At 38.0% G+C, this 25,524-nt stretch overlaps 1 protein-coding gene across 2 annotated transcripts in view; it reads left to right on the plus strand.

The window, feature by feature from the left end:
- Nucleotides 1-768: 768 nt before the first annotated feature.
- LOC128639061 (urokinase plasminogen activator surface receptor-like) overlaps nt 769-25,524 on the plus strand; it is a 133,332-nt gene continuing 108,576 nt past the window's right edge. For both annotated transcript variants that reach the window (XM_053691204.1, XM_053691205.1), the window contains exon 1: nt 769-961. In XM_053691204.1, coding sequence (XP_053547179.1) covers nt 913-961 — 49 coding nt within the window. In that variant the 5' untranslated portion in view covers nt 769-912. The remainder of the gene's footprint in view (nt 962-25,524) is intronic.

Consider the following 25,524-nt stretch of genomic DNA (forward strand, 5'->3'; position numbering starts at 1 on the left):
AGTAAAGGCTGGGCAGATAGGCTTAGAACTCTATTGCCCTTGAAAAGTATCTTGGCGTTTGAGTCTCGCTGTTTCAAAGCTGAAGAGTTTATCTCTCTTTTATATTTCTTTTATTTCACTTAAACTTTTGTGCATAAGTTAGAATTCAATGTTTTGTAGAGGGCATTTTTTAAAGTGAATTAATTTGTTTACGGATACTATAAAGGCGGTTTTTCGATGGCGGTATCCTTGATAGTGAAAGGTGTTTTATGCAGGATTAAGTTCATGGTTGCAAGATATACATGGCTCTATTGATTATAATGGAGCTGATGTAATGAGTGGTGGTTACAAATCTATTTGAAATCCATATTTTTCGCATAGCAATGTCTTTTCAAAGAGATTTCAGTTTCACAAATGCATTTTATTGACTACTGTACATTATCTATTACAGCACAGAAAAATTACTGAAACAGATTAAAATAACTGCTTCCATGTTACCACTTGTAGGGTCATCCCGGTAAAAAGTGGTCTAATCATGATATGAATATGGATGTTTTTATCCCTATTTTGATTTCCCTTCTGTATGAATTACTTTTCCAGAAAAGTAGATATTGCCCCAATAACTGAACATTACAGATATTGGGTAATTTGTTTGGTGCATCTATCCCTTGCTTGACATTTAAAGTTATGATCAAAGCAATAAATCCAAAATTTCTTCAGCATACTTTCAGAAGGGAGTGGAATATATAGACATTTCAGTAGTGTGCATGGGGAGTGTCTTTTATTTTTCACCAAACCTGTTTCAAGATATGTGTCGTCCTGTCCTAAAACAGTAACTCAACTAAGAAAAGAGTGACAAAACGTCTCCCCCCAAAGACCTTCCAACCGTGGATGGGGGGAGAGAAGCCTTGGGCTTAGTTGTGTACAGAGAAGATGGGGAAAGTCTGGAAACTTTTATTTATGTGCCTCAACATTTCACAGGGTGAGTCAACCTCTATGTGACAAATTATTTTATTCTTTTTGGGTCCAAAATAACTCTATTATATTATGTATTTAGTCTGAGAAAGGGGTATTCTGTCCCCAAAATGCCTCCAGTAAATACTTGCTTTTCTCCACAAGGACCAGTGAGTGTGGATTCTGTTATTATATTGTAGATTATGCTTGTTCTTGACACCTTGGCAGTTGTATATATGGTGAGAGTGTGAATCCTTTTGGACTTTGCTTTTTGCTTTTCGCATGGAATGCACCTTTTCCTGTTACTACAGTGAATCGCACTTATTGCACATGATGTGGGATGCAGTTTACTGTGTGTATTACAGTTATCATATGGTATCAGTTACCTGGGAATATAGTGTATCACATATATCATACGGTATGTGTACAGTTTACTCTGAATAAAGTGTATTGCATATACAATACTGTATACATACAGTTTCCCTGGATCACATATATCATATGGTATGTTTACAGTTTAATCTGTAATACAGTGTATTACATATATCCTACGGTATGTGTACAGTTTTGTGGGAATACAGTGTATCACATATGTAATAATGTATATGTACAGTTTCCTGTGACTACAGTGTATCACATTTATTATAAGGTATGTGTACAGTTTTCTGTGAATACAGTGTATCACATATGTAATAATGTATATGTACAGTTTCCTGTGACTACAGTGTATCACATTTATTATAAGGTATGTGTACAGTTTTCTGTGAATACAGTGTATCACATATGTAATAATGTATATGTACAGTTTCCTGTGACTACAGTGTATCACATTTATTATAAGGTATGTGTACAGTTTTCTGTGAATACAGTGTATCACATATGTAATAATGTATATGTACAGTTTCCTGTGACTACAGTGTATCACATTTATTATAAGGTATGTGTACAGTTTTCTGTGAATACAGTGTATCACATATGTAATACTGTATGTGTACAGTTTCCTGTGAATACAGTGTATCACATATGTAATACTGTATGTGTACAGTTTCCTGTGAATACAGTGTTTTACATATATCATATAGTATTTGTATAGTCTCCAGTAAATACAGTGTTTCACATATATCATCAAGTATACTACCAGTTTCCTGGGAATACAGTGTAACACACATACAGTAAACGTACAGTTTCCTGTGAACATAATATAATATTGTATGTGTACCGTCTCTTGGGAACATAGTGCACCACATTTATCACGTCACCTGTACGTATTCCTGGGATGATAGCACATTACATCAATTATACATGTGTACAGATTTCTGGGAATGCAGGGAAACCATGCAGCATGTATAAGTATCATGTATCTCTTTTATTGTACAGTTTCCAATAAAATGTATCTTCTATGACACAGTTGCCGATATTTAACAGATCTGGGATAACTATTTTATCCCATGGGGCTCATACCATAAGAATAGTTGCAGTGCACAGTTCTGTGAATCAACTCATTATTATAAGATAGAAATTGAAAAAAAAAATTCTCACCGGAGTTCTTTGCTTTTCTGTACATAACCCTAGGACAACTATTTGTATTCTTTATCACATAATAGATATTCAATAGTAATTTAAGTTCAACAAGAAGTGTATGTGAATCCATTATATTAAAATCTGTATAACTTTTCAATGGATACACACATTTCACTGTGCTTTGGAATTTGGTAAGTAGTTGTAATTGACAGTTACTGAGGTGTGAACTATTCAGTGCTACGGAATTTTGTGGCACTATACAAATAAATGATAATAATAATCATAACACATTTTCATATATATGTACAGGTATACCTCACTTTACAGCGCTTCACTTTACAGCGCTTTACATTCACTAATACAGCGCTTTGTGGAGCTGAAGTTCAACCTCCAAGGATTTTGAAACTGTGCTGTAAATCATTGTGAGATTGCGAGAAAAGTGACTGGCACCATTTTGCTATGCTTAGTTCACTCTGTTAACTGCATTGTAGTGCAATCTGTGTCTCAGTGCTATCGTCTGGCAAATTGTACTACAGTAATTGTCACTATTTTACAGGTACAGTATTTATTGAATACTAATTGAATACTTGCTGTGCTAGTGTTAAACTAAACTTAGTACTATTGCACCCCTAATATATGTTAGTTCAAACATGTTTTTAAGATTTTAAACACTGAAAAGAAAGCTAAAACTGCCTTGTTTCACTTTAAGGCGGTTTTCACTTTACAGCGGGGCTCCGGTCCCTAACCCGCTGTATGAGCGGGGTATACCTGTATATGAATTTGTAGCATTTTGCTATATCTCAGTTTAAACAGAAATAGAGCCTTTGTTCTTGAAAACTATATATTTTTTGGTATAAAAAGGAGCTTTCAATGGATGACAGTTTCAACTAGCTGTTTATTCACAGAATTAAGAAATTATTGCACAATTACTAAAAAAAAAAAAAAAAGAGTATCACATTCCAAAAAAGCCTGTAGCCTTCTAACTATAGGGGGGGGGGGTCATAAAATGTGTTCATTGGCATCCTCTGAGTCAGCTAAAACCAAATGTTATATATATTTAACTTATTTTTGATCAATTTAAACTGCAGCAATGTCTAAAATGCAGATATACAAAAAAATGGGATAAAGCTTATTTAGTATTGCAGAACTTCCCAAATTCTCAAATCTGAGCAACAAAATTATATATATTTTAAGGTAAACAACCTAAGGTATTGATCTAGGCCCATTTTGGTATATTTCATGCCACCATTTGTCCTCCAGATACGATCATATAAAAAAAAAATCATTAACTTTTTCACAAACTTTGGGTTTTTTACTGAAATTATTTACATACTATGGGGTAGATTTACAAAATGTCGGGCGGACATGATCCACTGTAGCGGATCATGTCCGCCCAACATCGATAAATGCTTCCTTACATGTCGCTCTTCATCTGCCGCACCTCTCTGCCAATCCCTTCACTGGCTTCCTCTTGCCTCCAGGATTAAACACAAAATTCTCACTCTGACTTATAAAGCCCTCAATTGCATTGCTTCTCCCCTACATCTCAGACCTTGTCTTCAGATACTCTCCCTCCCGACCCCTTCGCTCTGCTCATGATCTCCTACTCTCCTCCTCTCTTGTTACCTCCTCACATTCCGTTTACAAGATTTCTCCAGTCTGGCTTCCATTTTATGGAACTCTCTGCCTCGCTCCACAAGACTCTCCCCTAGTTTTAACAGCTTCAAGTGCTCCCTGAAGACTTTACTATTCAGGGACGCATACCACCTACACTAACTTTCCTATCTTCATTGCTATCCCCTTAAACCCCATAGCATGTAAGCCTATAAACCTAGGTGTTTGTAGCCCACCTTCATAAGAGCCGACTACAACAGTGCAACTCTTGGCAGGACCCTCTACCCATTTGATCCCTGTAATTGTTTTTATTTACCACCTATGTTCATAGCGCTGTAGAACCTGTTAGCACTCGACAAATACCTGATGATAATAATAATAAAAATAATGCTGACAGCATACGCTGTCGGAATTTATCATTGCACAAGCATTTCTGGTAAAATGCTTGTGCAATGCCGCCCCCTGCACATTGACTGGGTGTCAATCATCCCGACCGTTGCTTCTTAACTTAGTGATAGCATACACTGCATGATAAATCTACCCCCACATGTGCAGTCATAACTCAGATGGTTGTAAAAGCTTCTCTACTGTTCAGAAATAACAGACATGCATGGCTTTGCCATTGTTTTTTGGTAATTTTTGGTATTTTTATTTCTATTTTTACTATTGGCAAGATTACAAATGGAGTGCAAATTAGTGCTCCCGCTCACCTGTAAGCTCAGCTACACAGAGGTTTTTTGCGCACATTAGGTTATGTTCGAATTACAAGTTTAAAGCAAAGGTTTTCAAATGACCATAAACCCAATGCGTGAAAAAAATGTGTCACAAACCGTGTTAACTTCTTCTCCTAACCTAAACTTAACCCCCATACTTGCTCACTAACCAACCGCGTATATCCTATGCTAAAGAGCGCTAAACCAAAGATGAAATATTATTTCACATTCCAATGTTCTTCACATAGCATAATATGTTCTATTTATTCTTAAATATATATATATATATATATATATATACCTATATATCTATTCCTATAGATATATAGGTATAGATATGTATTTTACATGAACAGTATCAAATATAAATAAAAATATATGTTTAATAAAAAAAAGTAAATTATTTTCTATGTGAAGAACATAGGAATGTAAAACATGTGGTTTGCACTAAGGGGCCTAGTTATCAAGCCGTCAACCTCAAATACGCTGGAATTCCGCAGCGTATTTGTGGCGAGGCTGATTCGCCTTAGTTATCAAAGGCTTGAGACCGGCAAAAGTAGAATTTTGTGACGTAAGCTTCGATCCGCCGGACTCAGTCCGACACAGATCGATTCTTACGTCACTCCAGATGTTCTGCACACAAGTGCGGCACATTCTCACTACTTTTGCTAGTTATCAAAAAACTAGCAGGTACGCTCGGCACTTTTACGGCCCAGCGTACCTGGGAGTCTGACCATAGCGAAAGTACAAGTTCGCTGCTGACAGACATCCCATTCATTCCTATGGGAGCTGTCTACACCTAACACCCTAACATGTTCCCCGAGTCTAAACACCCCTAATCTGCCCCCTTACACCGCCGCAACTAAATAAAGTTATTACCCCCTAAACCGCCGCTCCCGGAGCCCACCGCAAGCTACTCTATACATATTAACCCCTAAACCGCGGCTCCCTGACCACGCCGCAACTATAATAAATGTATTAACCCCTAAACCGCCGCTCCCAGAGCCCACCGCAACTATAATAAATGTATTAACCCCTAAACCGCCGCTCCCTGAACCCGCCGCAACCTATATTAAATGTATTAACCCCTATCCTGCCCCCCCTACACCGTCGCCACCTATAATAAATTTATTAACCCCTAATCTGCCCCCCCTACACCGTCGCCACCTATAATACATTTATTAACCCCTATCCTGCCCCCCACTACGCCGCCGCCACTGTAATAAAATTATTAATTATTAAAATCCGATTGGCTGATCCAATCAGCCAATCAGATTGAGCTTGCATTCTATTGGCTGTTCCGATCAGCCAATAGAATGCGAGCTCAATCTGATTGGCTGATTGGATCAGCCAATCGGATTGAACTTGAATCTGATTGGCTGATTCCATCAGCCAATCAGATTTTTCCTACCTTAATTCCGATTGGCTGATAGAATCCTATCAGCCAATCGGAATTGAAGGGACGCCATCTTGGATGATGTCCCTTAAAGGAGCCTTCATTCATCGTAGTCCGTCGGTGAAGAAGGAGGTTCCGCGCCGGCGGGAGGAAGATTCAAGACCCGGCTTGGAAGATGTCATCGCAAGGATAGAAGACCTCTTCAGCGCCTCTTGGAAGATGACATCGCCCGGATCGAAGACTTCTTCAGCGCCGCCTGGATGATGACTTCATCGGATGGAAGATTTCTTCAGCGCCGCTTGGAGGATTAACTTCTTCCGCTCCGGATGTCCACTTCGGTTCCATCGCTGCTCGGCTGAGTGAAGACGACTCAAGGTAGGATGATCTTCAGGGGATTAGTGTTAGGTTTTTGTAAGGGGGGTTTGGGTTAGATTAGGGGTATGTGGGTGGTGGGTTTTAATGTTGGGGGGGTTGTATTTTTCTTTTACAGGCAAAAGAGCTGAACTTTTTGGGGCATGCCCCCACAAATGGCCCTTTTAAGGGCTGGTAAGGTAAAAGAGCTTTGAACTTTATTTAATTTAGAATAGGGTAGGGCATTTTTTTATTTTGGGGGGGTTTGTTATTTTATTAGGGGGCTTAGATTAGGTGTAAGTAGCTTAAAATTGTTGTAATATTTTTTAAAATGTTTGTAACTTATTTTTTTATTTTTTGTAACTTAGCTTTTTTTATTTTTTGTACTTTAGTTAGTTTATGTAATTGTATTTAATTGTAGTTATTTGTAGGTAGTTTATTTAATTAATTTAATGATAGTGTAGTATTAGGTTTAATTGTAACATAGGTTAGGATTTATTTTACAGGTAATTTTGTATTTCTTTTAGCTAGGTAGTTATTAAATAGTTAATAACTATTTAATAACTATTCTAACTAGCTAAAATAAATACAAAGTTACCTTTAAAATAAATATAAATCCTAAGATAGCTACAATATAATTATTATTTATATTGTAGCTATCTTAGGGTTTATTTTACAGGTAAGTATTTAGTTTTAAATAGGAATAATTTATTTAAGTATAGTGTAGTGTTAGGTGTAATTGTAACTTAGGTTAGTTTTTATTTTACAGGTAAATTTCTCTTTATTTTAGCTAGTTAAGCTATTAAATAGTTAATAACTATTTAATAGCTATTGTACCTAGTTAAAATAAATTGAAAGGTACCTGTAAAATAAAAATAAATCCTAAGATAGCTACAATATAATTATTATTTATATTGTAGCTATATTAGAGTTTATTTTATAGGTAAGTATTTAGTTTTAAATAGGATTAACTTAGTTAATAATATAAATATTATTTAGATGTATTTAATTAATATTTAAGTTAGGGGGGTGTTAGGGTTAGTGTTAGACTTAGGTTTAGGGGTTAATAATTTTATTACAGTGGCGGCGGCGTAGTGGGGGGCAGGATAGGGGTTAATAAATTTATTATAGGTGCCGACGGTGTAGGGGGGGGCAGGATAGGGGTTAATACATTTATTATAGGTGCCGACGGTGTAGGGGGGGCAGGATAGGGGTTAATAAATTTAATATAGGTTGCGGCGGGTTCAGGGAGCGGCGGTTTAGGGGTTAAACTATTTTTTTATTTGCGGAGAGGTGTGGGATCAGCAGAATAGGGGTTAATAACTTTATTACAGGGGGCGGCGGTATAGGGGGGCAGGATAGGGGTTACTAGGTATAATGTAGGTGGCAGCGGTGTCCGGGAGCGGTGGTTTAGGGGTTAATACATTTATAAGACTTGCGGCGGTGTCCGGGAGCGGCGGTTTAGGGGTTAATACATTTATAAGACTTGCGGCAGGGTCTAGGAGCGGCGGTTTAGGGGTTAGTAACTTTATTTAGTTGCGGGGGGCTCCGGGGGCGCCGGTATAGGGGATAGAACAGTGTAGTTTAGTGTGGTTGCTTAGTGACAGGCTAGCAAGAAAGCTGTCAAACAGCCGAAGAGTAGCGAGATCGGATGAGTGATAACTCTCACAGTCCGCTGCTCATCGCCCCGCGGCTTTTTGACAGCTTTTTTTGATAACTTAGGCGTATTTTTTCAGGTCCGCGGCGGCGAAGGTAGGCGAGCTTAGGCGGGCGTATTGGGCCGGCGAAGGCAGGAAAGTAGACACGTTGATAACTACCCCCCATAGTGTTTCGCAATTTAGATTTAAACACGGTCAGGTTAGCGCACATCAAAACGTAGTATTCCTAAAGCGTGTTATTGTAATATTTCAAATAAAATATTAAAAAAACTAATATAAATTATTAAAAATGATTAAACATACTATAGAATATTCAAAGTAATCTGTAGAATATATCTATTTTACAGTATGTTTAATAATTTTTCATAATTTATATATATTTTTTTTAATATTGTATATGTAATATTTCAATAAGGCACCTTAAGAATACTTAGGGGCCCATTTATCAAGCTCCGAATGGAGCTTGTGGGTGCGTGTTTCTGGTGAGTCTGAAGACTCGCCAGAAACAGCAGTTATGAAGCAGCGGTCTAAAGACCGCTGCTTCATAGCCCTGTCCACCTGCTCTGATGAGGCGGACAGGAATCGCCGGAAATCAACCCGATCGAGTACGATCAGGTTGATTGACACCCCCCTGCTGGCGGCCCATTGGCCGCGAGTCTGCAGGGGACAGCGTTGCAATGCTGAATACGGAGAGCGTATTGCTCTCCGCATTCAGCGAGGTCTTGTGGACCTGATCCGCACTGTCGGATCAGGTCCGCAAGACCTTTGATAAATAGGCCACTGAGTCTTCATGTGCGCTAACCTGACCTCGTTAAAATCTAAATTGCAAAACCTGATGCGCAAAACACGTGAAGAACATTGGAATGTGAAATATATACAGTAAATATACAGTAAAACAAATAAATACATATGTACAAACACACATATATATATATATATTTATATACATATTTAGACATGTATATGTCTGTATCTCTGCTAAAAGTCCTTTGCATGATTTTATTTTTCTTACACCTGAGACTTCATAACTTTGAACCATGCAATATTTTTATTGAATATTTTTTATCAGACAGTTTTATAATGAGTTACAGCTTGTTCTGCACACTATTTTTATTGTGTTCTTGAAAAAGGCTATTGCAATAGCCGAAACGCGATGAGCTTATTTTAATAAATTTTCTGAAGCCGAATTTGATGACGTCCTGTGGATTTTAAATAAAGGCAATTTTTTTTACTAATACTCTGAATTTGTGCCACCAAATTGTCTGGGAAGTTCTGCACCATTGTGAGCTTTTGTTTTTGAGGTGATCAAAATTTGAAGAATCTTATCTGCCGAGGACTTGGACAGTTTCAAGTCCCTTAAAGTGGTACAGTGCTGCCAAAGTTTGCTACATACATTTCCATTTAAACGGTTTGGGAAAGCCGGAGCTGGCAGCGAATACCTGAAGGGAAGTGCTAAAATTTGTTTATACTACATTCTGTTATACCATAGTGTTATAACGAATGTACTTTTAAATGTATTTTTGATGTTTTTTGTGCCACTTTTTTGACTCGTGTAACTGTTAAGCAGAGCTCTGAAGTTGCGCTATCCTGACACGCATTAAATTTGATTACGCTCAAGCGAACACCTTTACTTTCAACTCGTAGTACGCCCGTTACTTCTGATGCTCGCACAACAGTTAGCGAGCCACTCGTAATTGATTGCTCCATTTTGAGCAAACTATCTATATTAGACACATGCAAAATAATAATGATAATGATTATTATTATTATTATTAATAATAATAGATTAGCTTATGTTTATAAATAACTGACTATTTCACTCTCTCCTGCATTAAAAAAGCATTGTAAGTACAAAATATACAGATAAATACTGCAAATTTAGCTGCAATGCACTACTGGGTGCTAGCTGCTCATTGGTGGCTGCACAAATATGCCACTTGTCATTGGCTCACTCAATGTACTCAGTAGTGCATTACTGATCCTTCAATATATATACTACTGATCTTTTTAAGATTCCTCTTTTATTTATTATGTATATTATGCAAGCACTTCCTATAACTTAAATATAACAGGTCATTTAAGATATTATTAGAAATGTTTGTGGGTCTATGGGTATAACATATTGTTGCAATTTGTGGCTATACTTAAAGGGCCAGTATAGTTGAATGGAAATTAAACACTAACGGCTAGATTTAGAGTTCTGCGGCCAAAGGGGTGCGTTAGCTATGCGTGTTTTTTTCCCCCCGCACCTTTTAAATACCGCTGGTATTTAGAGTTCACAGAAGGGCTGCGTTAAGCTCCAAAAAGGGAGCGTAGAGCATAATTTACCACCACTGCAACTCTAAATACCAGCTCTGCTTACGGATGCGGCCAGCTTCAAAAACGTGCTGGTGCACGATTCCCCCATAGGAAACAATGGGGCAGTTTGAGCTGAAAAAAACCCTGCAAAAAAAGCAGCGTTCAGCTCCTAAAGCAGCCCCATTGTTTCCTATGGGGAAACACTTCCTATGTCTGCACCTAACACCCTAACATGAACCCCGAGTCTAAACACCCCTAACCTTACACTTATTAACCCCTAATCTGCCGCCCCCGCTATCGCTGACCCCTGCATATTATTTTTAACCCCTAATCTGCCGCTCCGTACATCGCCGCAACCTACATTATAGCTATATTATATTTATTAACCCCTAATCTGCCCCAACGTCGCCGCCACCTACCTACAATTATTAACCCCTAATCTTCCGACCGGACCTCACCGCTACTATAATAAATGTATTAACCCCTAATCCGCCTCACTCCCGCCTCAAAAACCCTATAATAAATAGTATTAACCCCTAATCTGCCCTCCCTAACATCGCCGACACCTAACTTCAAGTATTAACCCCTAATCTGCCGACCGAACCTCGCCGCTAGCGGTGACGTTGGGGGGGGCAGATTAGGGGGCAATAAATATTATGTAGGTGTCGGCGATGTTAGGGGCAGCAGATTAGGGGTACATAGGGATAACGTAGGTGGCGGCGGTGTGCAGTCGGCAGATTAGGGGTTAAAAACATTTATTAGAGTGGCGGCGATGTGGGGGGACCTCGGTTTAGGGGTACATAGGTAGTTTATGGCTGTTAGTATACTTTAGAGCACAGTAGTTAAGAGCTTTATGAACCGGCGTTAGCCCAGAAAGCTCTTAACTCCTGGCATTTCTCTGCGGCTGGAGTTTTGTCGTTAGATTTCTAACGCTCACTTCAGCCAAGACTCTAAATACCGGCGTTAGGAAGATCCCATTGAAAAGATAGGCTACGCAATTGGCGTAGGGGGATCTGCGGTATGGAAAAGTCGCGGCTGGAAAGTGAGCGTTAGACCCTTTCCTGACTGACTCTAAATACCAGCGGGCAGTAAAAAACAGTGTTAGGACCCCCTAACGCTGGTTTTGACGGCTAACGCAGAACTCTAAATCTAGGCATTTAAGATTGAATTATAAAATGTTTAATTATGTGTAGAAAAAAATGCATTATACTAATGTTATTTATTTTGCTCTTTTTTGCTATAATTTAATTCTAAAAGTGAGTTTTCCAATTCTGAGAACTAAAGGTGCACACTCCAGACTTCACAAACCTAACCCTACCACATATCTGTCAGTTATTACCCTCAGCAAAGGTGATGCAATTAGATACTGCAAAACAATGGAAGTTTTGATAACAAAAGGAAAGTGGCAAGTTTGTCCCCTCTAATAACAAGTCCAAATAAGGCAAGTTATGGAGCGAGTTTGGCCATTAAACAACAATTGCATTATACAAGATATTAATCGATTCTGAACGTTTCCGTACTTTGCTGGTATGTTAAGTTATTGCAAGACTACATGAATAACTTGTAATTATAAAGTAATTGTAATTCTACTTCTTGCAGTCAGAATTTGTTTTGTTGTGAGGAACAAACGCAGCAATAAATTGGAAGAATTATATAAATCCTATTGTAGGTGATATTATATACAAACTGACATGCTTATTTTATTTTACTTAACAAATATTGGTCCAGATTACAAGTGGAGCGCTAATTAACGCTCATGCTTGAGCTTTAATGTTGCTATAAGTAAGCTTTTTGTGCTCGTCGGGTTGCACTCGTACTATGGGGCATATTTATCAAGCTCCATATGGAGCTTGCTGCCCCGTGTCTAAAGACCGCTGCTCCATAACCTGTCCACCTGCTCTGAGGCAGAGGACAGAAATCGCCAGAAATCAACCCGATCGAATACGATCGGGTTGATTGACACCCCCAATCAGCTAGCTGCTGATTGGCCGCAAATCTGCAGGGGGCGGAATTGCACCAGCAGTTCACAAGAACTGCTGGTGCAATGATAAATGCTGAGAGTGTATGCTGTCAGCATTTATCGATGTGCAGCGGACATGAGGCGCTATATCGGATCATGTCCGCTTGCACAATCATAAATATGCCCCTATATGTTGAAAGTAAACTGTTTTCGTTTGTGCGCTAACTCAATGAGCACAAAAAGCCAAAGTAAAAATATTTTGTGCGCTTTCACGTATTCCCCCATAGTAGTCAGCTGAGAAAAAAAAGTGGAAAAAACCCAATCTCGCGAAAAGCCAATTGCATATTCTCATTTGCACTAACCCGATATGAAAATATCAATAGTTCATATTCCAATGTTCTTCACATAACAGAATATGTTCTATTTATTCAGAAATACATATTTCTACATATTTCTGATTGTTGTTGTTTTTTTTTGGTACAATATATATCTATATCTATATACTGTATATATCTATATATCTATGTCTCAGTCATTCTAGGAGTGTAACGCGGACGCTGTGTTCCGCACGAGCTCAGATCATGAAATTAGTCTTGAAGAAGGCCTAAGAAAAGGCCGAAACGTTGACAATGCACTTTTGTTAAGAACTATAATAAAAGATTACTCTATGTATGAAGTCCTGTGAGTGCCCTCCTTCCTTACCAGTACTCTATACATTCTAATTGAGGATTGCACCCAGGCATTGGAAACAGTTATGTGGATGGAGTGCTAGGCCACCGGCTACTATATATATATATATATATATATATATATATATATATACTGTATATATATTAAAGAATATCTATTTAAAAATACAAAGAACATATTCTGCTATGTGCAGAGCATTGGAATGTAAAATATTTACAGTAAATACATAGTTTCAACCTTTATTAAAAATGATTATTGTAGAAATATGCTTTTATATGTTTAAATCTACTGCATTGCACTTCTAAGTGTCTTTATATGTGTACAAACGTATTTATGTGTTTATATGTGTGTATATGTCTGGGAATACATATATACACATATAAATACATACATACATATGTATACATATAAAATGACATATATATAAAAATATATATATATGTATACATATTTATACATTTAAATGTATGTATCTCAATGTTAAATCCATTTGCATGCCTTTTTTTTCTTACACCTAAGACCTAATATCTTTGTGAGCAATATTTTTTTGATGTGTTTTGTGAAACTTTTTTGTTTTGCAAAACAGTTAACCAGAGCTCAGAAGCCACAGTAATCATTCTAGCGTAAATTGCGATTGCGCTCAAGCGATCGCATTTGCTTTCAACTCACAATACGAGCGATAAGCTTGACAAACACAAACATCCACAATAAACCCCTTATCGCCTGTGCGCAAACTCAAAATGCCACTTCCTTCACACTCTATGCAGAGAGTGTTTGTTCGATTGGGAGTGTTTCATACTGCTGGGTACAGTCCGGACCTAAGTATATATGTGCTACACAGAGGGACTGATTCTGACTATCCTGGTCTCATAACAATCTTTACTCTATTCTACATTGCTCTGAACTGTATTTTTGCTATGCGCAACACATATGAAGGAGGACTTTCAGTTCTCTATTAGCGTTAAGTCTACCACCTTGCACTTTACATTATATATTTTGAGCAAGATTACAAGTCGTGCTGCAAATCAGATGTGAAAACACCACGCTTTTTCGCATTTGGGATTGCGCAGCTATTACAAGTTGCAAAATAACTTATTTTGTGTCCACGTTAGGCCATGTAATACAAACAGCCAAATTGCGTGCGCGTTCACGTATTCCCCATCAAAATCAATGGAAAAGACAAATAGAAAAAAAAACAAAACAATAAAACCCTAAACTGTTGCGCAAAGCCCATGATGTATTCTCCTCGAAAAGTGTACATGACAATGCAAATATTTCATACTGCAAAAATGTTTTCGTAACGGAATATGTTCTATTTATTTATAAATAAATATTTCTCAATATATGTGATAATTTTTGGACTGATATATCTATTTATAGCGAAATATGTACAGTATATGAATATACAGTATATACAGTCTAGATATCTCGACATCTATATGTGAATATCTCTTTGAAAATCCCTCTGAGATATTGTTTAATGTGCATAAGATTGTATCTCCCTAGTTAAACATATCGCTATATATATAAATCCATGTTTCTCTATGTATGTGTATGTATGTCAATGTAAAATCCCTGCTCCGGCTTTTTTTTCTAACACCCAAGATCTCCTATCTTTGAGCCCTTATAACTTTTGTGTGCAATATTTTTGTTAAATATTTTTTATGAGACAGTGTTAATATGAGTGCAACTGTACTTTGTAATGTATTTTTGAAGTGTTTCATGAAACTTTTATGTTGCGGAAAACTGTTAGAGTGACGGAAAGGATTGTTGTGTAAAAGGCGAATGTGTATGCGCAATCACGATTTTTCAAGACTTGTAATAGCTTTGCTATAGAAATTGATTGCAAAAGACCATATCGCGTGTGGGAAACTCATAACGCACTACTTGTAATCTTGCCCGTAAATTTTTTATGCACAATTGCAAACGTACCTAACAACTTAAATCCTCAAGCTATACCTTCGTGATTTCAGCGGCTTCTGGGTTCAGTAGAGGTGTAGTGGATTTGGTTTATTCTGCTTCTTTATGCCTAACTACTCAAACATACTTATGTTTACAGGTAAATAGGTCTGTGACAACTTAGATCCCTATAATATATCTGCCCAGAATATACCTTCTTTGTGATTCCAAGGGGGTTCTGTAAGCAGGGTGTAATCTTCTCCTGTTATAATGCCATGATTTTGTTATGTTGCACAACTCTATGGGGTTGAATTATGAAGCATCAGATGCTGCTTCCGACCCACTCCTCTTCAGGTCCGCATGAAGCAGAAGTTAAGAGGCAGCGGTCATAAGGCGGCGGACAGCAATCAGCCTGATCGGATGCGATCGGGTTGACTGACACCCCCTGCTAGTGGCCAATTGGCCGCGAATGTGCAGGGGGCCGCATTTCACAAGCATTTCACTAGAAATGCTTGTGCAATGATAAATGCCGAAAGTGTATGCTGTCGGCATTTATCGATGTGCGGCGGACATTAGTAAATAGACCCATATGTATTATCATCTTTAGCAGCCCATTACTTTTTAGCTGACTGGTCTGCCTATTTATTGTTTTAGCAGATGTTTGTAAGATGTGTTGATAATTACCGTTTTTTGGTGTTGTGAGCTACCTCTTATATATATATATTTTATTTTTTTCTATCCTTTTCTAAAATAGTGCTCTAATCCCATTCTTTTTTTAGATACATATACATGATTTATCCTTTTCTTTCTTTATTTCTCTAAAAATAAATAATATTGTTATGCACCAAAAACCTCATACAAGCATATATAATCAGGACTTCTGATTCTTTAGACCACAGTCCGCTTTCCACTTCTGGATTAAAAATATTATTATCAACTTGAACTTGGTCAGGAGTCTAGACAAGTCACATTAACATATGTAGTTATAGACAAGACATTTGGAATATTATATTCCGCAGAAGTTGTTATGTTAACAGGTTATACAGCTGGTCAGCAAACCAATCAACTACAAAGGTGACATTTGTTTGCTTGGGGCAACACATCAAGAACATAACTTAACTTTGTGCCAAGTCTCTAAATATTTCAAGAACATAACTGGGGATACCAAAATACTCAGCTAGATTACGAGTTTGGCGTTATAAGTGAAAAAGCATCGCTATTACAAGTCTTGTAGGTATAGGTGTACCGCACACCTTTTTGGCCGTCACGCAACGTCAGTACCACACTTGTAAAAAAGTCCTTTTTCAATGGGACTTTGATAGCGCCAGTATTACAAGTCTGCCTGGGAGGCAAAAAAGTGAGCGGTACACTCTATAACCACAAGATTCGTACTGCCATCTAAAGTCAGTAGTTATGAGTTTTACGTTACAAAGCTGTAGCATTAAACTCATAACTAAAGTGTTAAAAAGTACACTAACACCCATAAACTACCTATTAACCCCTAAACCGAGGCCCTCCCGCATCACAAACACTATAATAAAATGATTAACCCCTATTCTGCCGCTCCCCAACATCGTCGCCACTATAATAAACTTATTAACCCCTAAACTGCCACCCTCCCACATTGCAAACACTATTTAAATATTATTAACCCCTAATCTGCCGTCAGCCAACAACGCCGCTATAATAAACCTATTAACCCCTAAACCTAACCCTAAGTCTAACCCTAGCCCTAACACCCCCTAACTTAAATATAATTAAAATAAATCTAAATAAAACTTACAATTATTACCTAAATAATTCCTTATTATTATATGGGTTAGGGGAGTTTGTTATGTTAGGCATTCCCTTGGTATTCATGAAAGTGGTAATTTTGCTGTACAGTGGCTGTCTAAACAATAAATATGTAGTGAATATCCCAAAACTGGTGAGATGCTTTTAGGGTGACCCAAAGCCCCACTGATTTTCAGTATGTGATGCCGTGCATTGCATTAAATATTTATGTACGAAAAAAATATATAAATAAATTAAAAACTAACATTTAATTAATTAATGAATTAGTAAATATATTAAATTAATCCACAGTGGAGGAATTTATATACTGCTTAGGTCCAGTTTCACATATTGCAATTTATTTAATTTTTTTTTTTAAATTATTAGTTCAACAGTGGATTATCCACTGCTGGGCTAATCATTTAAAAACAAATATAAAATAAATTGATTTAGTTGTTTTTTGGGATGTTGGGGTGGAGAGCGAAATTGCATGGGTGGGAGGCCAAAGAAAATGTTTGCTCTGGGTCCAGTCAATATTTTAGATGGCCCTGCCTGCAGTATATAAGTCTGGATCTGCCTAAAAAGCGCAGCCCAGTCCCGAAATACCAGGCAATTCCTCTCTGAATGAGAGGCACTGCAAACCCCTGATGTATGTTTCAGCCTAGTGTGGGTGATGGCTGGAAACTAGATGCTGACCCATTTGGGGTTTGACTTGGGGCTGGACTCCTGCAAGAGCTGGGGCTGTGGACACATTACCTATATGGTACTCACAGCTTCATACTAACTAATCAACAAGGTAATATTATTTGGGAATCCAAAATCAAACTACCAGATGTTATACACAACAATGTGGGTTATAATGACAAGTACACAATTGTACTATAAATAACAGATGACATGTTGACAATCCATAAGATTGCATTTTAAGGCAATAATTAAAGGGAATTTTATCATCAGATTTGCTTTGTTCTCTTTGTATTCTTTGTTGAAGGCTACTAAACTAGGTAGGCACATAGGCTGATTTCTAAGCCCTTGAAGTCCGCTTCATCTCAAATAATTTTATTAGCTTTTCACAGCTAGACAGTGCTAGTTTATGCGTGCCATATAGATAACATTGTGCTCACCACCCTGCCAATTTCGGAATCCACCGGGATGCAGCGAAGGCAAACAGAGCATTACAAAAAAAAAAAAAAAAACTGCCCGCAATAAGTATGCAAAAAAACACCTAACCGCATGCAATAAGTATTAAAAAAAAAAATACCGCCCGCAATAAGTATTTAAAAAAAAAACCTAAGCACCCGCAAGAAGTATTATGAAAAAAACAACTACCTAATAAAATGATTAACCCCTAAATCCGCAAACCCCAACATCACTAACTACCTAAAACATCTATTAACCCTTAAACCGCCAACCCCCCACAACGCATTAAACCTAATTTGACTATTAACTCCTACACCGCCAACCCCCAAAGCGCAAAAAAACTAATTTAATGACTAAGCCCCCTAACCTAACACCCCCTAAATTAACCCCTTAATTACAATAAAAATAAACTACATTACAATAAAAAATACAAAAAAAATTACTTTAGATTAATCTAATTACAAAATATAAAAAAAGGATAACATTGCAAAAAATAATAAACACATTATCCAAAATTAAAAAATTAAACCTAATCCCTATGAAAATAAAAAAGCCCCCCCAAATAAAAACACCCCCTAATCTAATGCTAAACTACCAATAGCCCTTAAAATGGCTTTTTGTAGGGCATTGCCAGGGACGAAACTATAGGGGTGCAGAGGTCGCAATTACAATTAAAAAACGTTGACCTGCCACTGCCTGCACTGATATCATGTGAGTGTGACATGATGCTTCACTAGTGTCTCTGACTACAGGGGTTAGTATTTCTGTTTTACCCATTGGGGTTTATGTGTGTGTGTGTATGTATGTATGTGACTGTGTGTGTATTTATGCATGTATGTGTGTGTGTGTGTATGTTTGTGACTGTGTGTGTATTTATGCATGTATGTGTGTGTGTGTATGTTTGTGACTGTGTGTGTATTTATGCATGTATATGAGTGATGTATATGAGTGATATATGATGTATATACAGACCTTGTTACTACAGCATGGGGGCGGGGGGTAAACAGTGTCACTATACAGTACCACTATATACAGAAGGGGGGAGCTGGACCATGTCACAGACTACTGTGGTCACTTTATAAAGTACTGGGGCGGGTAGGGTCAGGCCAGCCATCTCACCGGCAGATTACAGACTTTGTCACTGACTCACTATATACAGTACTGGTGGGTTGAACAGTGTCACTATATACAGTAATAGGGGGTCAGACCATCTCACAGACTGTGGGCACAGGGTACCTCCTTTTGCAGACATGTAATCTGATTCACATTTTTATTCTATGTTAAATATAAAAGAAAAAAAAGATATGTATCAAATTCACTTTTTTTGGGGGGGAGGGCCCTGGGCACTGTGGTTTCTAGTTAATCCTCTGGGCATTGCCCTAAGTTAAACAGCTCTTTTACATTAAAAATAAACAAAGTCTCCCCTAACAGTAAAACCCCCCCACCCACCAACCCCCAAAATTAAAAACCTAACACTAATAAACCTAATCTACTCATTGCCCTGAAAAGGGCATTTGTATGGGCATTGCCCTTAAAAGGGCATTTAGTTCTTTTTCACTGCCCTTAAAAAAGTTAAAAAATAAAAAACAATAACACTAAGGCCCTAAATAGGTACTTCTTCCAGGCGGGTCCATCATCTTCATCCACAGCGAAGGCGGAGAGGAGGAACGGAGCGGTCTTCCCAGAAGTGGCGATCCTCGGCGTCACTCATCGGCACAGGTGGTGCTCCTCGACAGTGGCGGTCCTCGGAGAAGGCGTGGAGGTTCCTCTTCATGCAATCGTCCACCGCACACTGAAGAAAGAATCCATATTTATTGTGGTACCTTGAATTCCTATTGGCTGAAATTTTCAAAATCAGCCAATAGGATGAGAGCTACTGAAATCTTATTGGCTGATTTGAACAGCCAATAGGAATTTAGCAGCTCTAATCCTATTGGCTGTTTTGAAAAATTCAGCTAATAGGAATGCAAGGTTCCCCAAATTGATTGCGGTACCTTGCATTCTTTCTTCAGTATACCACAGACGATCGGATGAAGAGGAGCCTCCATGTCGCTGAGGACCGCCGCTGCCAAGGAACGCCGTCGAGGATCGCCACATCTGGGAAGACCGCACTGGACCTCTGCTCCACGCCGCCTTTGCTGTGGATGAAGATGATGGACCCACCTGGAAGAAGACCTTCTCCGCCGGACTTCTGAAACCGTGAGAACCTATTTAAGGCTTTAGTGTTAGTTTTTTTTTTTTTAACTTAGAGTTTTTTTGGGCACTTGGAAAAAGAGCTAAATGCCCTTTTAAGGGCAGTGAAAAAGAGCTAAATGCACTTTTAAGGGCAATGCCCATACAAATGCCTTTTTCAGCAGGGCAATGGGTAGATTAAGTTTATTAGTGTTAGGTTTCTTTTATTTTGGGGGGTTTGGTTGGTGGGGGGATTTACTGTTAGGGGGGACTTTGTTAATTTTTAATGTAAAAGAGCTGTTTAACTTAGGGTAATGCCCTACAAAAAGCCATTTTAAGGGCTATTGGTAGTTTAGCATTAGATTATTTTTTTGTAGCTTGAGGGGTTGGATATTCAACATATAGACTGCCCTCTGGGCAGGCTTACCAACTAGTAGGTAATAAAGGTTTTATCTATCTATTTAAACAATAACATTTCATTCCTCAATTGTTACCTGTATCTCTTAATAGAAACATCATTATGAAGCAACCCCAAGGGATAACGTAGTATCTGCAGTAAAATAATGTTCTACTTGTATGTGGTGGAAAATACAGCCACTATTTTTTACGTATAAGCATTTTTTAAGCCACAGGCAAATGGAATGTAGGAATATTTCTTGGGGAACTTAGGGTAGAGAAAGAGATGTTAAACATTTCACAGATACCACTACTGCACACATTGTCAGTTTTTTTTTTCTCAGACAATAATCGTGAGTTCCTCATTCCTCAACAAACATACCTCTTCAGACCATAACATTTCAAAGAAAGGCCATCAGATCAACCCTCTGGACATTCATGTGAATTTCACCAAGATGCATAACATAATTCCAAAGTGGGAAAATGCCAAACAATAGCCAGATCAGAAAAGGAGGAGGGTGATCCTGTGTTAGTGCAAGGTTCAGGGACCTTTTATGAACTCTGTGCCAAAGCCTCAAATGTTTAACAAAAGTTTGATAAAAAAAATAATGAATATTATCTTATTATAATTATTACTAATGTTAGTACTATTATTATTAAACGTAATAAAATTAAAGAATGAACTTGAGAGCAAACCTTCTGCACCTCTATCAGTCACATACCCTCATTATGGGTCCATTTAACAAAGCTGCCCACATTTATCAGCCTCCTGCTCAAGATAGACCAGTGGCGCGTGAATATGGGGCTGTCAGTCACCCCGGGGGATCGTGTCCAGGGTGATTTTAATCCGCCATCTTAGAGCTGGTATAAAGGTTTAGTAGCAGCGGTCTGATGACTTCTGCTTCTTAACTATTGGCTACAGGCTTGTGAAGGACCTCCAAAAATGTATGCCCAGCTTGTTAAATGGAGCCCTATGCCTCAGATCAGATGCCTGGCCCTGCAGCCCTCTATTAGCCACATAAACACATAAGACCTCAGATTAGACTCCAGGCCCTGAATCCTCTGCCTTAGCCCTATACCCACATCAGGTCTCAGATCAGATGCCTGGCAATGCAACCTATCTGTGAGCCTTATATTCACGTCAGGCCTCTGTAAGAGGCCTGGCTGCCACTGTCATTTAATCTACCATTTCAGACCACTGAGTGTGCCACACGTGGTATGCTTGCCTTAGGTTTTCAACCCAAGGCTTAGATCTGTACAAGAACCCCAACCACCAGTCACATGCCTGGACTAACAGTATTTCACCCCTGCACTCTCGGTCCTAGAAAGAATATTTGTAATGTTGGCAAGTATGTGCTGCATATGTGTAGCTTATAGCTGGTGCTATAGTGAAGACCACTACTTATTTACCTCTGTGTGACACAGACAACATTGACTCATTTACATCATTTACAAAATAAGCTGGGAACAGCACATTCTTCCACGCAGTTGGCTCATTCCTGTGCTTTCCAGGGGGATATAATGTGCATATGGTTGGCCTCCATGTACATATCAATGTGTGACACTTGCAAAACATTTACCTTTGTATATTTTTATTCTAATGAAGAAAAAAAAAATGTAAAACCTGATTTAGACAGAGCATACAATTTTTACTAAAGTTTTAAATTTACTTCTATTCTCATAGTACTATTTGTTGAAAATATATCTAGATAGGTCAGCATGGTCAAAAAGTTTGAATGTTTAAATAACATTCTTGGTATTTATCTTAAAGGGACATGAAACACAATTTTTTTCTTTCATGATTCAGACAGAACATAAACTTTCCAATTTACTTCTATTAGCTAATTCGCTTTATTCTCTTGATATCCTTTGTTGAAAAGCATACATAAACAGGCTCAGTAGCTGCTGATTGGTGGCTGCACATAGATGCCTCGGGCTTCATTACATATGCGGCAGCGCCCGCAAAAGCCGGCGTCGCCGGTTTTTACATGATTTTGGTATTACATATACGGCGCCGCATATAAATGCGGCACGTATATTTCACCCGTCGGCCGCTATTTTTACTCCCATAAGCTAACATAGAACCGCATCACAAATCGGTATCACATATTCAGCGCAAGGACTTGCGCTGCAAAAATGGAGACATTTTACTCCATTTTCACCTCACCACACATAGGCAGGCACAGCAAGCCTTGCGCTGAGTATGTGAGCACCGTAACTCCCTGAAAATGGTAACTAACACCTTACCCAAGCACAATATCTATACCTGTCAACCGCAATCCCCCACCGCAATAACTAATAAAGTATATTAACCCCTAATCCGCCATTTACCCACATCGGAACTAATAATAAAAGTATTAACCCCTAAACCGACAACCCCCGACAACGCAATATGCCTAATTAAACTATTAACCCCTAATCCGCAATTTACCCACATCGCAAACTACCTAATAAAAGTTTTAAACCCTAAATTCACCAACCCCAACATGGCAAACTACCTATTAAAACTATTAAAGTAATGTTTTTAAAGTAATGTTAGTTTTTTTATTTTAATTGTAATTTAGTTTTATTTTAATATATGTAATGGGGTTAATTTAGGGGGTGTTAGGTTAGGGAGCTTAGTGGTTAGTTATTTGCGTTGTGGGCTTTGGCGGTTTAGGGGTTAATAGATTTATTAGCATTATTGCGTTGTGTGGGTTTGTTAGATTAGGGGTTAATAGTTTAATAGGTAGTTTGCATTGTGGGTTAATGGTGGATTAGGGGTTAATAGTTTTAATAGGTAGTTTGCAATGTTGTGGTTGGCGGATTTAGGGGTTAATACTTTTATTAGGTAGATCGCGATGTGTGTGAATGGCAGATTAGGGGTTAATAGTTTAATTAGGCATATTGCGTTTTGGGGGGTTGTCGGTTTAGGGGTTAATATTTTTATTATTACTTCCGATGTGGGTTTGATGGCAGATATAGGGGATTTACGTGTTGGGTTTATTTTTGGGAGGCTTGTTAGACTTTTACGGGAGATTTTATGTTTTTTTTTTTTTAAAAATTTAGGCGCCGGCAGTTTCTAAAGTGCTGTAAGTCATTGGCGACTCCAGAAATTTGTATTTATGCACATTTCTGGACTTTGCTAGTTTATCCGACTTATGGCACTTTATGAACTGCCGGCGCCGTATATGTGATATCCCGATGTGCAATGTGAAATTACGGGTGGCGTGGGTGGTAGCGATTGCGCTGAAGCCTGCGCCGTATATGTAATCTCGCCGCTTGTGTGATTGACTCACCCATGTGTATTGCTATTTCTTCAACAAATGATATCTGAAGAATGTAGCAAATTAAATAATAGAAGTAAATTGGAATGCTGTTTAAAATTGTATTTTCTATCTGAATCATGAAAGAAAAATTTGTGTTTCATGTCCCTTTAATAATAGCTTTTTTTTCTTTTTCTTTTTTTTTAAATCCTATAGTGGTTTTCTTCCCACCAATGAAGAATGAAATTACTTAGCACAAATGTGTGAGTTAGTTATTAATTTATTTATTTCCAACTGACAAATATTAGATATTGTTACCAAATGTAATAGTATTCAGTTTATTAACCTCAGATAGCTGAAAGGCTGAGCTTACTAGTACTAAAATACAGTCTGTCAGTACTTCAGTCTACACATCAGACTTTGCATTTTCTGTTTGTGGTATTGCAGCACACAGGAATAGACTTTCTATAATCTAGTATTTTATTTCATATTGCCTGCTGTGTATGAGTGTTGCAATGTCATTGACTGGAGTGGAAAATTACATTGCTTAAAGTTTTCTTACAGCTATAAGTGCATTTATGTTGGCCGGGCTCACGTTTCTGCATCTTTATTTCTCTATTTGTGAAGTTTTTTTCAAACTTGATGATTTGTAAGAAGAAGAAAAAAAACTACTATTGTTTATTTGCATTCTCTGCAGTGGCTTTAGTAGCACCTGCTGCCACACAGGCAAGATGCTGCTTTGCATGATGCATAATTTTATATTTTAAACAGCTTGCAGTAATCTAGACTGTCCCTTTAAACCTTTAAATAGTTCTCAGAGTAGTCGCATTCCTTACTGGCATCCTTAAAGGGACACTAAACCCAAATATTTTCTTTCATGATTTAAGTAGAGAATGCAATTTTAAATAACATTCCAATTTACTTCTATTATCTAATTTGCTTCATTCTATAAATATCCTTTATTGAAGAAATAGCAATGCACATGGGTAAACCAATCACACAAGGTATATATGTGCAGCAACCAATCAGCGGCTATTGAGCCTATCTAGCTATGCTTTTCAGCAAATTTGCAAATTTGATAATAGAAGTAAATTAAAAAGATGTTTAAAATTGCATACTCTTTCTAAATCATGAAAGAATAAATGTGGATTTCATGTCCCTTTAAAACAGATATATAGGGATCGATTTATTTAAAGGCTTTCTCAGCCTTCGCCCCTCTACAACTCACAAGAGAACCTGCAGTCTGTATTTATGGAGCAGCAGTCAACAGACCACTGCTTCCATAACCTCTTCGCCACCTCTTAGATATCGAATTTCAATCTCCCCAGTCTCGTCCGACCGGGCAGATTGAAAGCTTCTGCCCGCACGTGATTGGCTGTGTGTGGGCAGGGGGCTGCATTGCGCAAGAGCGCAAAATTGCGTTCTTGTGCAATGTTGAATCTTTCTTGTTCAATGCTAAGTTTAATGATTATCTCAGAAATTTGCAATTATACAGACCTTTAAATTACTGTCTGGTAGATTACAAGTTTTGCATTCATGTTTTAACGCTTAAAAAATGGCCATTTCAGGTTTGAAACAGCAACGCAGCCATTACGATTCTTGCCGGTATAACTTTACCGCAAGCCTTTTAGCCTGTAAATCAACGTCAGTCCCTCACTAAAAAAAATTAAGTTTTTTCATGGGATTCTCATAGCGCTGCCATTATGAGTTTTGCGGTGAGGCTAAAAAACTTGCGTTACAGCCTATACCGACACCATGATCCGTA

The sequence above is a fragment of the Bombina bombina genome, chromosome 8 (assembly GCF_027579735.1).
Source record: "Bombina bombina isolate aBomBom1 chromosome 8, aBomBom1.pri, whole genome shotgun sequence".
NCBI lineage: Eukaryota > Metazoa > Chordata > Amphibia > Anura > Bombinatoridae > Bombina > Bombina bombina.